Source organism: Hippoglossus stenolepis, chromosome 6, assembly GCF_022539355.2.
Source record: "Hippoglossus stenolepis isolate QCI-W04-F060 chromosome 6, HSTE1.2, whole genome shotgun sequence".
NCBI classification, from domain to species: Eukaryota; Metazoa; Chordata; class Actinopteri; order Pleuronectiformes; family Pleuronectidae; genus Hippoglossus; species Hippoglossus stenolepis.
In genome coordinates, this window is record NC_061488.1 from 1357312 (window position 1) to 1373290 (window position 15979).

Genomic DNA, 15979 nt, shown 5'->3' on the forward strand with positions numbered 1-15979 from the left:
TCTGGTTGTTAATAACTTCAGAGTGTTTTTAACTGATCTCAGTTCAGCTTCACTCTTCAGCTGCAGCTGGTTGTGACAGTTGAAGCTGACTCTCAGTCAGTTCTTCTCCCAGGAGATGGAACCCACTCAGCAGAGTCACAGAGAACAGACGTTCAGGGAGAGAAGGAGGAAACTTTCTCATGTTCACACTCACACATCAGACTCTCTGTAACCAAGCTGTGGAGTTGAAGTCCAACGTTTGCAGGTCAGTGTGAAGAAAAGCTGATTCTCCTGTTTCTTATTTAAGGTTCAGGGTGGGTCTCTCTCTCTCTCTCTCTCTCTCTCTCTCTCTGTTCTCCTTCGTTCCTTCTCTTGACATCACCCCCCTCTTTGTTTGGGTGGGGTTCTTCTCTTTCATTTGACCTTTTCCTTGCTCCCTCCATCACTCCTCCTTCCTCTGGCTCCTCCTTCCCTCTCTCCATCCGTCTATTCTCCTTTGTCTCCTAAAATGTGTACAGTCTCTTTTTATCCCTCCCTCCCTCCCTCCCTCCCTCCCGTTCACTCCCTTCATTTCTGTTTTTGATTCTTTTCTCTTTTCTCCTCCTGCTCTTCTGTCTATCTGATCATCACCATCCTCCTTTTTATCCAAATCCTCCTCGTCTACTTCCTCCCTCCACCTCCAATCCTTTCTTCACCTCTTCTTATTCTTTCTCTTCACAGCTCTGTCTTATTTTCCTTTCTTCTTTATCGATCCTCCTTTTACCGTCTCACCTCCTCTTCTTTTATTCTTTTTACTTCCTTCACGCTTTCTTTTCCTTTCTCTCTCTCTCCTTCCTCCTTTCATTCTGGTAACATAACTTTTCCTCCCTCCCCCCCTCAGGGTGTGTCTGTATTAATTTACTGAATCATCATCTTTAAAACACAGAAAATAAGGTCTGACTCAATTTGAACTTATTTCTCTGCTGAAACTCAAACTGACGATTCAGCACGTTTCACACAAAAAATACGATTTTAAGATGTTTTCATTTCCATCGTGTGTTTAAGTTCTTTGTTTTTCACATTGTTCCGTCTGTTCCTCTCCAGTAGAACCAGAGAGAACATGTGGTGATGGAATCTGCCTCAGCTGCTCTGTCTCCTGACGTCAGTCACAGGAGATTTTCTGCAGCTCAGCATCAACACGACGGCTTTAACAGCAGCAGCTGCTGAAGAAGAGGTCAGAGGTCAAAGCTGCACCTGAACCCACCGGCGCTCCGAGACTCTTACAGCTGCAGGTGTTTTAACACGTGATGTTTCTTCACTTGTTCAGTTCACTGATAATTTCCCCAAATATTGAACCTGGTTCTTTAAGATGACGTCAGAAACATGGAAGTGTTGTCTTTCTTTCTTCAGCTCAGCCCTGGATCTTTAAATCCTGTTGTTTTATGGTGAAATAAAACATTTTGAATCCTCTGATGTCTGGTTTGATTTACACTGTGTTGTCAGACGGGAGGAGCTGACGTCCTCGGTCTCGTCTCATTAACATGATGTTTTCTCCTGGAGTTTAAACTGACGCTACTTATTCATCATGTCCTCAGAAGCACAAATATCTTCAGGATCCTGTCGACCTTTGTAAAGATCTCAGCCTGATCTGAATCCAGCTGCCTCTCGTAGGACAAACAGGTTCAGGGACATCAAACTAATGTCATATGTCACAACACATGTGAATATATCTCATACAAACATCACACATAGTGTCCTGAGCTGCTTCATTCCTGAGGGAGAAGGTTGAGGTGGTTCAGGCGTGTGGTCAGGATCCTCCAGGAGCTCGGCCCAGAGCTCGGGGGGGAGAGCGGATGAAGGATGTGAGATTTGTGAGAGGAGGATTTAACAACTGGCCGGGGAAGGGGAACGTTGGTGCGCAGCTGAACACAGGAGGTTTGTGTTAAAGTTTGATTTGTGTAAAATGTTTTAAAACTGGTGTGAAAATGATGCAGCCATTTAAATGAATGAAGACATCATATAGCCGCTCAGTCAGAAACCTCGACTCTGATGATCTGCAGGCCAAAGGTCATGACCTCGTTAGCTCATGTCACTAAAGCCCCTCGACCTTCACATGGTGTCGACCCCTCAAGATAAAATCAATGAGGTTTTTACACCTGCAGATTGAGTTTTAGGGAGAACTGAGCCGTGGCCTCAGATCAGATCAACCCGATGTCTCCATTACAACAAACGATACCAGTGAGAAACCAGTTCCACCAATCAGAGCAGTGAGAACAATGACCTGAATGAGACCAGGGGAACCATTAATATCTCTGACACCAGGAAAACCAGTGGACCCAGTGGAAATCAGCACATCGATAAATCCACTGAACCCAGAGACACGAGCAGTGAAACCATGAATCTAGTGATGAGAAGAAGAATAAAGAGACTTTATCCAATGAAACCAGTGACACCAGTTCTCAGGGTCTCAGGTTTCTGGGCGGGGGGGCGGGGGGGGCAGCAGCAGATCGTGAAGGTTTGACATCGTCGCTAAGGAGTGGTCAGCTTCCTGTATCCATGACATCATCACCGAGCGTGTGCAGTGCAGACAAGTCCAGGAACAGATGATGATGATCATTACACACACACACACACACACACACACACACACACACACATGGGCCATGCTACTCTGTATGCTGGTCTGCTCAGTTATTTCATAATGTTGCATTTATGTGTGTGTGTGTGTGTGTGTGGATTTGGCTCTCGGATCTTGAACTAATCATACGCTGAAGAGCTGAGATGGTCCCACCCCCACACACACACACACACACACACACACACACACACACACACACACACACACACACACACACACACACACACACACACACACACACACACACACACACACACAAACACACACACACACACACACACACACACTCATCTGTTAGCCATTAGCAACCAGTCAATGACAACACAATCAAACGGGCTGGGCTCCGAACACTCACACACCATCACATTTTATTCACATGATGTATGGATCTGTGTGTGTGTGTGTTTGTGTGTGTGTGTGTGTGTGTGTGTGTGTGTGTGTCTTCAGGGGAATTCCAGTCACGTCTCCTCTACCTCACTTTTATTATCTCATCTCTGCTCATTTTACTTCTTTATTTTGTATTTATTGTCTTCTCCGGTCTCTTTTTCTGTTTCCTGTCTCCAGCTCCGCTCACGTTGGACAAACAAACACACAAACATCCGGCTTCTGCCTTCAGGGATCAATCTGAATTCACATGACTCAGCAGAATCTTCATCGTTGAAGAACGTATGAGAGAAACTAATGTTTGAGTAAATGTCTGTGGACAACATCAGGTGTTTCTCCTGCCAGCTCCTGATTTAATGTCTGAATGAGCCTGTGTGAAAACACAACAGCAGGTTATTCAGAGGATTCCCCACGAGCGAGTGGGCGTGTTGATGAGGCTTCATACATGATGGACGCAAAACTGAAAGAAACCTCATAAAGAACTCAAACATCTCAGGATGAAGAAGAGGAGCCGTACACGTAGAAGACGAAGACGTCAACTTGGAAACACGAGGAGGTTCCAGATCTTTTGGTGATGAGGGCCGACGCCGGTGTGGATGAGCTGTAAACAACAACACTGATCTTTCCACAGCAGAGTTTATACGTCATGTCCGGCCTCCTGCTGCTCTACAGGCTCCGCCCCTCGCCTGGATGTTCCCACATGTTCCTGTTGGTGTGAACGAGTCGGACCCGACAACCTGCTGCTGCTTCACAAACACCAACTACACAACATGTCCAGAAACAAGCTGCTGCTGCTGCTTCATATGTGTGAACGTTTTCTTTCTTTCTTTTTCACAGACTTCGTCACGATGCTATGACGCATTTCTTCATCTTACCACAGACTTGGCTAAGCAGGATGTTCAGGATTTCCAAATCTTTGGGATTTCGTCAGGTTAAAAACATTTGTACGGGGCTCTGCAATAATATCAGCAGCTAATTTTAAAAAGTCTTTCTGGAGTCGAGAGCTTTCAATGCTTTGTTTACTTCCTGTACAGTAAAAGGAAAAAAGCTAAATTGCGGAGGGGACACCCAGAGACACACGAGACAAAACGTCCTTCATATTACATGTGGGTCTGAGAGATATTACTCAGAGAATTAATCACCTTAATGTCATTTAAACTAGTGATTGATAAATACAAGTCAGACTTTTTTAATAAGAGAAGAACATTTGTTTCTCAATTTCCTGAAGACGAGCCAATCAGGACCAGTCCTCCGAGCCTTAGCTCCGGCTCAGTTATGTTCATGAATGATTTCACAAATGTCAGAAAAGCATTGATTGTTCCGTCCTTTAACTCTACATCTCATGTTTATTCACAATATTGGAACACGTCATAAAAACACGATCATGTCGTCTTTTCATCAGAAAACGATTCTGCTCCAAGTAAAACGACACAGATCACAGAAAACATCTTCATATATTTAACGTCTACTTTGATTTTTAGTTTGGTCAATGTCCCATCTGCTAACATGGAGGAGGAGAGGTTTATAACCTATACTGCTGCCAGCCACCAGGAGGTGATGGAGACACTTTGGCTTCACTTTTTTGGAGTCGACATGTCGTCCATCTTTATTTACAGTCTGTGGTCTCATGTGTCTCGATCCTCTGAACAAAATTAAATTGAGACGATCGAGTAACTGAGACGTACGTTATATTGGTGTGTGTGTGTGTGTGTGTGTGTGTGTGTGTACTGTACATGCACGTGTACTGTGCGTGTGCGTGTGCGTGTGCGTGTGTGGTACCAGCGTGACTCAGATGTAACTACACCCTGTGACTCTGTTTTCATTCTCTCAGTGAAGCACATCACATCATAACATGGACCCAGCTGTACCCACAGACTCACATTACACTGTAACACACATTCCTCAGTGTGTGTGTGTGTGTGAGTGTGAAACTGAATCCTGTGGGGTCACCGTTTGCTCCGTAACACCGACCTCATGTTGACGTCTGCAGGCTGACACGGTGCATGTGTGTACTGACCTCGCTGTCACACTCACACTAGTACAGTACGTTACACACACAACTCAACTCAACACAACTCACCACCACAACAACACTGATTACAGTACATTTGGCTGCAGTTACATCAAACAGCAAACTTAGACATGAATTTAGTCTCATAATCACTAGAGATGGATGGTGATGGATTGAAAAGTTACAGATTGAACCTTTAATATATACACAACAGCGCCCCCTCTGGAATTAGCTCAGCAGGGACGTGCCCTGTTGTGAGCTCAAATGACAGGTTCACGATATGTGAACGTATAAATCACTGATCTGACATCATCTATAGATCCAGTCATAAGAGCTTTGTCCTCAGAGGAGGCGTCTTATAAAAGCAGGACATCAGATGGGACATGAGGGGACTTGTCTTTGGCTCGTCTCCACCTTCCAGCTGCAGCCGGAGTGAAGAACAAACTGACGCTGCGACTCCACCCTCCGACTTTCTCCTGTCAGGAAAGCCGAGATCTTACAGGATGTGATTCACTGAAACTTTGTCAAACTTTATTTGTTCTCTTTTGTCTCGTCACTCACTTGGTTTCAGTCACAGCTTGGACGGAAACCACACTCTGTAATTAAAGACGGACGACATGACGGCTCCCAGAAGTGAAGCCAGAGTGTCTTAATTGTCCCCTGATGTCTGGCTGCAGGTCATAAACCCCTCCTCCTCCATGTTAGCAGATGGGACATGGACCAAACTAAAAAGTCAAAGGAGACGTAACATACATGTTTGACAAAGATGGTTTCTCTCATTCCAGTTCTTATCTCACTGATGTTTGTTCAAGTGTTTCCGATCAGTTTGGTATGAATCAGTTATTTGATGATGTCCCATCTGAGAGCCAGCACACAGTTTGTGCACGAGCAGAGAAAATCTAACGAGCCGAGGCTTGTTTGAGTTAGAGCGTTATAGAGGAATAGGTTCTGCTCCCAAACTGAAAGACCACGCTCTGGAACAAAGAGGAAAAAGTAACTTGAGCTACAATTCAAGATGAAGAGATGATTACGTTTTCTGGGTTTTTCCTCTGGAGTGAAAGTCATATTTTACAGCAGTGAACTCTACATTTGAAACGTTGATAAGTTTGTGACTCAGACGTATTTAATGAAGAGCTTCATGTGCACTTCTGCACATGTTTTACTAAGATCACTAAAACTTAAAGATGCTAATTTTACTATTCAAACTTACGACTGACAAGGCCTCATTTTAACCTAAGAGGTATTATAATATAATATATAATATAATTAATATGCTGGATGATCATTTCTCACATCTCTTACAGTGAAATGTGTCAGACAGTGATTTCTTTATGGAGAATGTGAACCTGTCCTTTAAACATCACGCTCACGAAGCAAACTGAACATGAAGGAGGAGGAAAAAGGGGTGAAGAGAAAGAAAAGGAGGAGAGGGGGGAGAAAAGAGAGGGAGAGAGAGAGCGAGAGGGAGAACGAGAGAGATCGACATGGAGAATATGGAGTGAGAGGATTGAGGGGGGTGCGTTTGTTGTGCGTACCAGTCGGTGCAGTGTGTGAAATGTGAACTGTGTGTGTGTGTGTGTGTGTGTGTGTGTGTGTGTGTGTGTGTGTGTGTGTGTGTGTGTGTGTGTGTGTGTGTGTGTGTGTGTGGAGGGGAGGATCCTCTAACTCTTAAAGCCGGTTCAGAACGGCAGATATCGGCAGAGCTGAGAAGGAGAGGCACTGAGGAGGGAACACACACACTGAGACACACACAGACACACAAAGACAAGAGGCCTATTGTGAACACACACACACACACACAGTTGCTGGTCACAGACACTTTCACAACACACACACTCTTCATTGGACTCTGGACTGACCACTTGAGGATACATCCCTCAGGACTCTGTTTCCCATCATGCACCAGCGGAGCATCTCAGAGCTCCAGGGGGTCTCCACCCAGCAGGGGGCCTCCACCCAGCAGGGGGCCTCGACCCGACGGACTACCCAGGATGGAGCCTCCAGGAGCTCCAGGTGGAGGAGGGGGGCCGTGCTCTGCAGCGTCTGCCCACCGAGGGCAGCTCCTCTCTGGGCATGGTGGCTGGTGCTGAGTGCCCTGGTGGTTCCTGGAGCCTGGAGCTTTCTCAGCGAGGAGCAGGAGGAGCTGCTGGTGGAGCTTCACAACCACTACAGAGGACTGGTGTCCCCCAGCGCCTCCGCCATGATGCCTCTGGTAAGACACCTGCAGAGACACAGGCCACGTCAGGGTCAAACATGAACAACGTGAACCAGACCAGAGGGATTTTAACGTCATGAGTAAATATTAAATTCTCTAATGAGCGACAGGGAAACATCAGAGACATACTGTTAAAATAGGCGTTAACCTGCTCCTTCCATGAGGGTCACAGGCTGGGAGCTGACATTGGGTGAGAGAATTGACTGTTTATAAAAACAGACGTAGACTCCCGGTTCAGGGTCTGAATCCTGTCTTCTGTGTAGTGACCAGCAGGGGGCGACTCCTCTGGTAGTTTCTATAGAAGTCTATAGAAAGTGACTCTACTTCTCACTTTATAACGTCAGGAAACATTCAGGAGTTTCTGTCTCAGTCTCTAGTTTCAAGTCTTCTTCAAACAGCTGATGTTCATTTAGTGAATTATGATCATTTAGAGTCAAACAGACCATAAAGCACCGGATGTGTTGGGGGGGGGTACCACAGTGTGATTGACAGCTAGTACCATCCAATGGGTGCAGGTGTCAGGTGTAGGTGGGCGTGTCCTCGAGCTCTCAGTGGGCCATGATCAGCTCCTCACAGTCACCAACGAGCTGTGAGTTGAGTGGAGGTTGGAGGTTTGAGTCCCGGTGAAGAATCCACCCGTCACACACTGGTCATTACCCTCTGACACGCTGCTGTTGAGCTTCACTAATCTAATTCAGCCGCTGTCATTGAGCTCATTGTTCGAGGATCTGAAACCTCAGCAGGTCGCACTGGAAACTTCTGGACCCGTCCAACTTTATCAAACCTGAGACAAACAGATCTTTGAATGATGTGGACGCATTTATAAAAGAGTTGAAACCTTAAAAATAAATAACACAAAACAATAACTGTTCTCATGATACTGTTACAACAACCATGTCCCTGCTGGTGGGACTGAGACGACTCTCTCATGTCTCATGTCTTCACAATATATCACTTTGAGCTCAGAGCCTAAAATATTCTGTTATCGTGTGATTGAACAATATCTATAAATTCAAAGTTCCTCATTCCATATTTTTCTAAATGAACAACACACACACACACACACACACACACACACACACACACACACACACACACACACACACACACACACACACACACACACACACACCTCACTTTATTAGACACAAGGGTGTAAAAGGACCATGTGTGACTTTGCAATGTTGAAGCTCCAACAAGGAACTCTTCATGATTTTGGCGTCTCTGTGGACAAACGTGTTTCCATCTGTCCCCGGTGGTAAAAACCTGGGTTCAGACAACATGTGACTTTGTTTTTGAAATAGTGAAAGAAGACATAAGCTGTGAGTTCAGGACAAACAAGAAAACCCTGAGACACCTCAGCTCTCTTTAAACCATTTACTGTGATGATATAACATCAGTTTACTCTCTGCTGAATATGAATCCATCTGTCAGTAAAAACAATCCCCCCCCTCTTATTGTGGGTAAATGGAACATCCCACCTGAGACCATACCAAGTCACTCAAGATCCATAAAGAGGCAGCAATATTAAAATAAGACCTCATCTCATAACCAGTTCAAACTCCTGAAAGAAATGTGTTGTTCAGGGTCTAGTAAAGTGTTTGGACACGTGATACGTTCAATATTAATAAAATCTGATTAAACAGACGACCGGCAGAGTAATTGTCGTAAGAGACGCAGTAGATCACGAGTTCAGGTTCTGTGGTCGGAGTCCAGCCGCAGATCTTTACTCACCAGTTAGAGAAGATGTTCTTTCTTGTCCCCAGAGGGAAATTCATTGAGCTGGGGTCAGAACCACAAAGGAAACAAGACAATAAGACAAATACAGAATCATGCTGCAGAACGAAACGTGATTCAAATTCCGTAGCTGCAGCAGAAACTAAGAGGAGCTAGTGAAGTGCAGTGTGGTGTGGCCAGGGGGCGCTGTTCTCCATCCTCTGTCTGAGGGGAAACTCAAGTTTACCGTCGGGACTCAAATTTATATTTTACCATGCGGAAAAGAAAATCACAGAGGATTTATGAACAAGACTCAACAGAAACAATCAGATGATTTTACGTCATGTTACGTGATGTCTCATCTTTGTCCACAATTTATTTTAATTGTCTCCAGCTGCGAGTCGCTCCTTCTTCTCTGTCCTGCAGTGCATTGTGGGATCCCAGTGTCCGTCAACAGCAGAGTCAGACGTTACGTGAATTGAAACAGATTCTACTTTTATTCTTCTGAAAGATTCCTGGTGTTAACGGGACCGAGCAGAACAAGAGACAGAAACATGGAGTTTCTTTTTGTTCTCAGAACACAAACACCTCATTCGCTGGACTTGTCTCAAACTTTACTTCATCTTGTTCTAATTATCTTTGTTTGCGTCTGTGTCCTTTGTTTTCATGATCACCACTCGACTACTGGACAGTTTCCATGTTCTTTATTTCATTTCTCGTGTCTTACTGGATCTAGTTAAAGTCCCTGAGAGCTTTGAATCTGTGCTCCTTTGTTCTTGTTGGGATTTAAGTGGCGTCTTTGGTCACTTTTTTGCAGAGATTCTACAAAACAGCTCATCTTTTAAAAGGAAGAGTCATTTTTATTCAGTTTTTAGGGATCAAAGCTGTTTTCAGACATGAGCTCTGGAGGATGTGCGTACGTTTGGGTCCAGACTTTCTCTGGAGTTAAAGAACGTAGCAGGAGATTCTCCGCTCAGACGCTGGATAACAACACAGAGATCTCAGGTGACGAATGAGAGGCGGGACACGTGTTGTTGTTTACAGCTCGTCCACACCGGCGTCGGCCCTCATCACCAAAAGATCTGGAACCTCCTCGTGTTTCCAAGTTGACGTCTTCGTCTTCTACGTGTACGGCTCCTCTTCTTCATCCTGAGATATTTGTGTTCTTCCAGTTTCACGTCCGTCACGTGTTAGAAACCTCATCAACACGTCCCAACATGCATTGTCTCATACTCAAGTGGACATGTGTCGTCCATCTTTCTTTACAGTGGATAGTGGCAGCAGGTGTCCGTCGTCCCTTTGTTACGATCTTGTGGACGTTTTATTTGGACGATGCAGAACGTTGGTTGAACAAAGAAAAGAAACTGGCAGATAAATATGGTTCAGAACATATTCATCCGCTTCAATAATCTTTCCCTTCATTAAATCTCACTCGTACGCGCATCAAGATTCAGATCTTGTCTTTTTACAAGACAGCACAGAAACGCTGAGCAAAGCGAGGCCTGGGTTCCAGGAAGCGACGGGTGTTTCCTTCCTCAGACTCCATCCAGTTAATAACGTGAGTTTTAGAGGAGGAATGCAGCAGGGAAATCATCCTCAAGACAGACGGGGAGGGGAGGCGGCCTCAGGGTGGAGAAAGAGACGATGTTTAGAGAGAGAGAGAGAAATGAAAATTAGGTAGTGTGTGTCTGTGTGTGTGTGTGTGTCTGTGTGTGTGTGTGTGTGTGTGTGTGGAGACAGGTCTCAGCCTGTTTCCACCGTATGGAAGCCCCACTGGGACATTTCCATATTCGTGTTGTTCTTTCTCCCATAAAGTTTATTGTAGAGAAAGACAGAGAGAGGGACAGAACGAATAAGGAGGGAGGGAAAGGGAGGAAGGAAACAGGTGAGGGAAGGAAAGAGAAGAAGTGGATGAGACAGAAGGAGACATGGATCGAGAAAGAATGTGCCAAGGAAAGGAGAGAGGAAAGGAGAGAAGACAAGGAGAAAGGAAAAGAAAAAGTAAGGGAGACAGTTTTCAGACATGAACTCTGGACATTTTCTATAGTTTGTGTTTCTCATGTGAGAATTTTACTAGGAAGCCAGAAAACGTCCAGAGACACTGACTCAGACTGCAGAACATGTCAGGAACACGTCAGGAACACGTCAGGAACACGTCAGGAACACGTCAGGAACACGTCAGGATCACGTCAGGAACACGTCAGGAACACGTCAGGAACACGTCAGGAACACGTCAGGAACACGTCAGGAACACGTCAGGAACACGTCAGGAACACGTCAGGAACACGTCAGGAACACGTCAGGAACACGTCAGGAACACGTCAGGAACACGTCAGGAACACGTCAGGAACACGTCAGGAACACGTCAGGAACACGTCAGGAACACGTCAGGAACACGTCAGGAACACGTCAGGAACACGTCAGGAACACGCCAGGAACACGTCAGGATCACGTCAGGAACACGTCAGGATCACGTCAGGAACACGTCAGGAACACGTCAGGAACACGTCAGGAACACGTCAGGAACACGTCAGGATCACGCCAGAACACGCCAGGATCACGTCAGGAACACGTCAGGAACACGTCAGGAACACGTCAGGATCACGTCAGGAACACGTCAGGAACACGCGGGATCACGTCAGGAACACGTCAGGAACACGTCAGGAACACGTCTAGAACACAATAAAGATGGACGATGACAGCTCCCACAAGTGAAGCCAAATCATCTCTATCACCCCCTGGTGTCTGGCTGCAGTATACATCATTAACCCCTCCTCCTCCTCCATGTTAGCAGATGGGACATGGACCAAACTAAATGTTTGTCACAGACGGTTTCAGTTATTTCAGCTCGTTCTCATCTCACTGATGTTTGTTCAAGTGTTTCTGATCAGTTTGGTTTCAATCAGTTATTTGATGATATAAAAACAGGCTGAGACGTCATGATTGACAGCTGAGACTGACTCCTGATTGGTTGAGAGCGTGCATTGACGTGACCGCGGCTCCGCCCCACGATCTGCACAGAAGTGGCAGCGTTTGTATCTGAGATATTTTGGCTTCACTTCCGGATAGTGGGAGGAAGTGGAGACGCGTCGTCCATCTTTATTTACAGTCCAAGTTATTCATTGACGGAAACGTTCGCTCTATATCTGTGTCTTGAATTCACAGGATCAGAAACAGAAGAAGTAACAACGGGTCTGATCAGAAGCTGAGTGACAGCTCACTGGTTGTTAACGACCCTGATGAGGAGAAAATCCATAGATCAGTGATTTACTGATTGATTCTATTGAGATGAACAGAAACTAAATCAGCTGTTCACAGACCACATGACCTCTGGTATGTTCCTCAGAGGTGTGTGTGTGTGTGTGTTTGTGTGTGTGTGTGTGTGTGTGTGTTACTGCACGACGAACCGAGAGTCATAACACAGACCAGATGTTGAGAGAGAGAGGAATGTGAAGGAGACCCTGACTATTGTTTGTGTTGTGTGTCACCATTGAACAATAAACACACACACACACACACACACACACACACACACACACACACACACACACACACACACACACACACACACACACACACACGCTGGAGTATTAAACTCTTTCAGTATCTTAGCAACAGTGACTCAAAGCTCAAGATAGAGACAACAGGTTGAGTTAAAGACGTCTTCATCTGATCCGTCCAATCAGCTTCCACCAGGTTCCTACAGTGAGAACATGATGCTGATGATGTTCTGTCTCTTTAGTCTCTTTGACTCTCAGGTCCAAACCCACAGCTTCGTACTAAACACATCAATATTTAAAAACTCTGATATAATTAATTTCTCAGCGATCACAGTTTGACACAGATATGTAGAGATTTCTGGAATTTGTAGATAGATTATAAATCCATGTAACTTCTTGTTGGAGATCATCTCCACGTCTTTGCTGCTGCAACAAGCAGCTTCTCCTCCGCTCTCCGCGGTCTGCTGATGCAGAAATGTTTCACATTCTTGTTTTTTTTTAAATGAATGAAGTGATTGAATGAGTTAAGTGGCGTCTTCTCTCCTGTGGGGGGTTCTGTGGTTGGAGCGCTGGTGGTTTGCTGCAGCTCGTCACACATAAATAACCATCAGCAAAAATAACGGGATCAAATCATTATGTCCAAATTGTTTTGATAAATCTTCAGTTATAATAATTTTTCCTCACATTAAAATCAACCAGAAACTAAAATTAGTGACATAAGAACCACATTTGTAGGTTTTAATTGCAGGAACTGTCCAACATTAAATATTTGTCTTGGTTTTTAGATTGAAGCTGTGACGGACGAGGACGGAGTGAAAGTTATTTCTACACTAACAGGAGGAAATATGATGCTGTGTAAACGTTTTACCGTTCGATGGTTTGTCAGTTTTTGAAGAGGAAACACTCGTTGGTTGTTATACTGTACCTCAGAGAGGGTCAGGCTGGGGTCAGGGTCACAGGTCAGAGGTCAGAGGTCAGAGGTCAGGCGGGTGATGGACGTGCCATCCAGGAAATAAATGCTCAGACAACAGGATCTGATTCAGGAGCAGCTGCTTTTATCTGTGAATGAAGGAAACAAAAGAAAAAGAATTATCTTCATGTGTGAAATCACTTGACTGATCGTGAGGTCACCACAGACATGTGATCAGACATGTGATCTGTCATGTGATCTGTCATGTGATCAGTCATGTGATCAGACATGTGATCTGTCATGTGATCAGACATGTGATCTGTCATGTGATCAGACATGTGATCAGACATGTGATCTGTCATGTGATCAGACATGTGATCTGTCATGTGATCAGACATGTGATCTGTCATGTGATCTGTCATGTGATCTGACATGTGATCAGACATGTGAGATCGATGTGATCAGTCAGTGATGTGCTGTGACAGACGTGATCGTCGTTTTGATCTGTCATGTGATCTGTCATGTGATCAGACATTGATCTGTCATGTGATCAGACATGGATCTGTTGTGATCAGACATTGATCTGTCATGTGATCTGACATGTGATCAGTCATGTGATCAGTCATGTGATCAGACATGTGATCAGACATGTGATCTGTCATGTGATCAGTCATGTGATCAGTCATGTGATCAGACATGTGATCTGACATGTGATCTGTCATGTGATCAGTCATGTGATCTGTCATGTGATCAGTCATGTGATCTGTCATGTGATCAGACATGTGATCTGTCATGTGATCAGACATGTGATCTGTCATGTGATCAGACATGTGATCTGTCATGTGATCTGTCATGTGATCAGTCATGTGATCAGTCATGTGATCTGACATGTGATCAGACATGTGATCTGACATGTGATCAGTCATGTGATCAGTCATGTGATCAGACATGTGATCAGTCATGTGATCAGACATGTGATCAGACATGTGATCAGACATGTGATCAGTCATGTGATCTGTCATGTGATCTGTCATGTGATCAGTCATGTGATCAGACTCTGGGTCGAACAGAACATGATGCTAGTAACTAAAAATGTTTCCCGCTCCTGTGGTTTTTTGTACATTGACTCGATTTGATGTTAAACGTCATTTTAAAACTATACTGGGACAGTTTAGTTTACGAAGTCCTGGAGGTGATGACGTCTGATCTGCTGAGCGGACACATGGCTTCAGATTGACCTTTAACCTCAGGAACCCTCGAGTTCGGCCTCTATCATCGATCACAAGGAAAACTTCAGTAACTTCCTGTGTGATAACGATCGCACCCTTCTTTAGGTTTAACGTCCGATGGAGATGATCCAGCACATCACCGTCGACATGAAGCGGGTTAGGGTTAGCTTCGTGACAGAGATGATTCCTGAAGATGAAGAGAAAGACTCATGTTCATCATCTGGAAACAGCTTGCAGCTCTACAGCCGGACGGAGCTGCTGCTGCAGGACATTGTGAAACAAGTGATTTTCTGTGTTTCTCTGCAGAGATGGGATCCGAGTCTGAAGCTGATCGCAGAAGGCTACGCCGCTAAATGTGTCTGGAACCACAACCCGGAGCTGGAGGACACCGGAGAGAACCTGTTCGCCGGCACCGGGGCCCTGGACCTCCGGGAGTCTCTGGAGAAATGGTTCCTGGGTGAGTTGGATCGTCAGAGCGCGGCGTTCGTTAGCTCTACAGAAACTGCTCAGCCAGAGAACAGAGTGGTGACCTGAGGAGGTGGAGGAGACCAAACTGTGTGTGTCATGTCTGAATGTCGCCGGTGAAACTTGTAACATTCACACCAGAACAATTTGAGACGTACTCTTTTACTACTTTGCCCCATGTGGCCATAAAAGGTACAACATGAATAACAAAAACCATAATAGAGCGATAATTTAATTATCTGTATCTGTGCTAATTTAGTCGAAATACAACGTTTATGACGTCTTCTGATTTATGATATGAGTAAAATTCACAGTTTTATAAATTAAATTAGTTTAAAGTTAGTGCTTCAGTAATATACAGTATGTGAGTACTTTTACTTTTGATACTTTAAGAACATTGTACTTCCTTTTGCTAAAGTTTCACTTGGAATGAAGTAATGGAATTTTTTATTTTAATTATTGTATGTATCTGACCCTGTAGAACATCTGGACTACAACTTTCACAACAACAGCTGTGACGAAGACAAGATGTGTGGACACTACACACAGGTCAGACACACACACACACTACACACTACACACAGGTCAGACACACACACACACTACACACTACACACAGGTCAGACACACACACACACACACTACACACAGGTCAGACACACACACACACACACACACACACAGGTCAGACACACACACAGGTCAGACACACACACACACACACTACACACTACACACAGGTCAGACACACACACACACACACACACACACACACACACACACACACACACACACACACACACACACACACACACACACACACACACAGGTCAGACACAAGAGAAGTTTTCTTCAGATTATGACGCAAATTCTAATCCAGATAATCCACTTCAGAGATAGACATTTGTGTGTGTGTGTGTGTGTGTGTGTGTGTGTGTGTGTGTGTGTGTGTG

At 44.9% G+C, this 15979-nt stretch overlaps 1 protein-coding gene across 1 annotated transcript in view; it reads left to right on the top strand.

Moving 5' to 3' along the window:
* Positions 1-6472: 6472 nt before the first annotated feature.
* Positions 6473-15979, top strand: part of LOC118111072 (peptidase inhibitor 16) — a 14460-nt gene continuing 4953 nt past the window's right edge. Inside the window, 3 exon segments of the mRNA XM_035159389.2 lie at positions 6473-7203; positions 14868-15018; positions 15508-15575. Of these exon segments, the coding sequence (XP_035015280.2) occupies positions 6889-7203; positions 14868-15018; positions 15508-15575 (534 nt within the window). The 5' untranslated portion in view covers positions 6473-6888.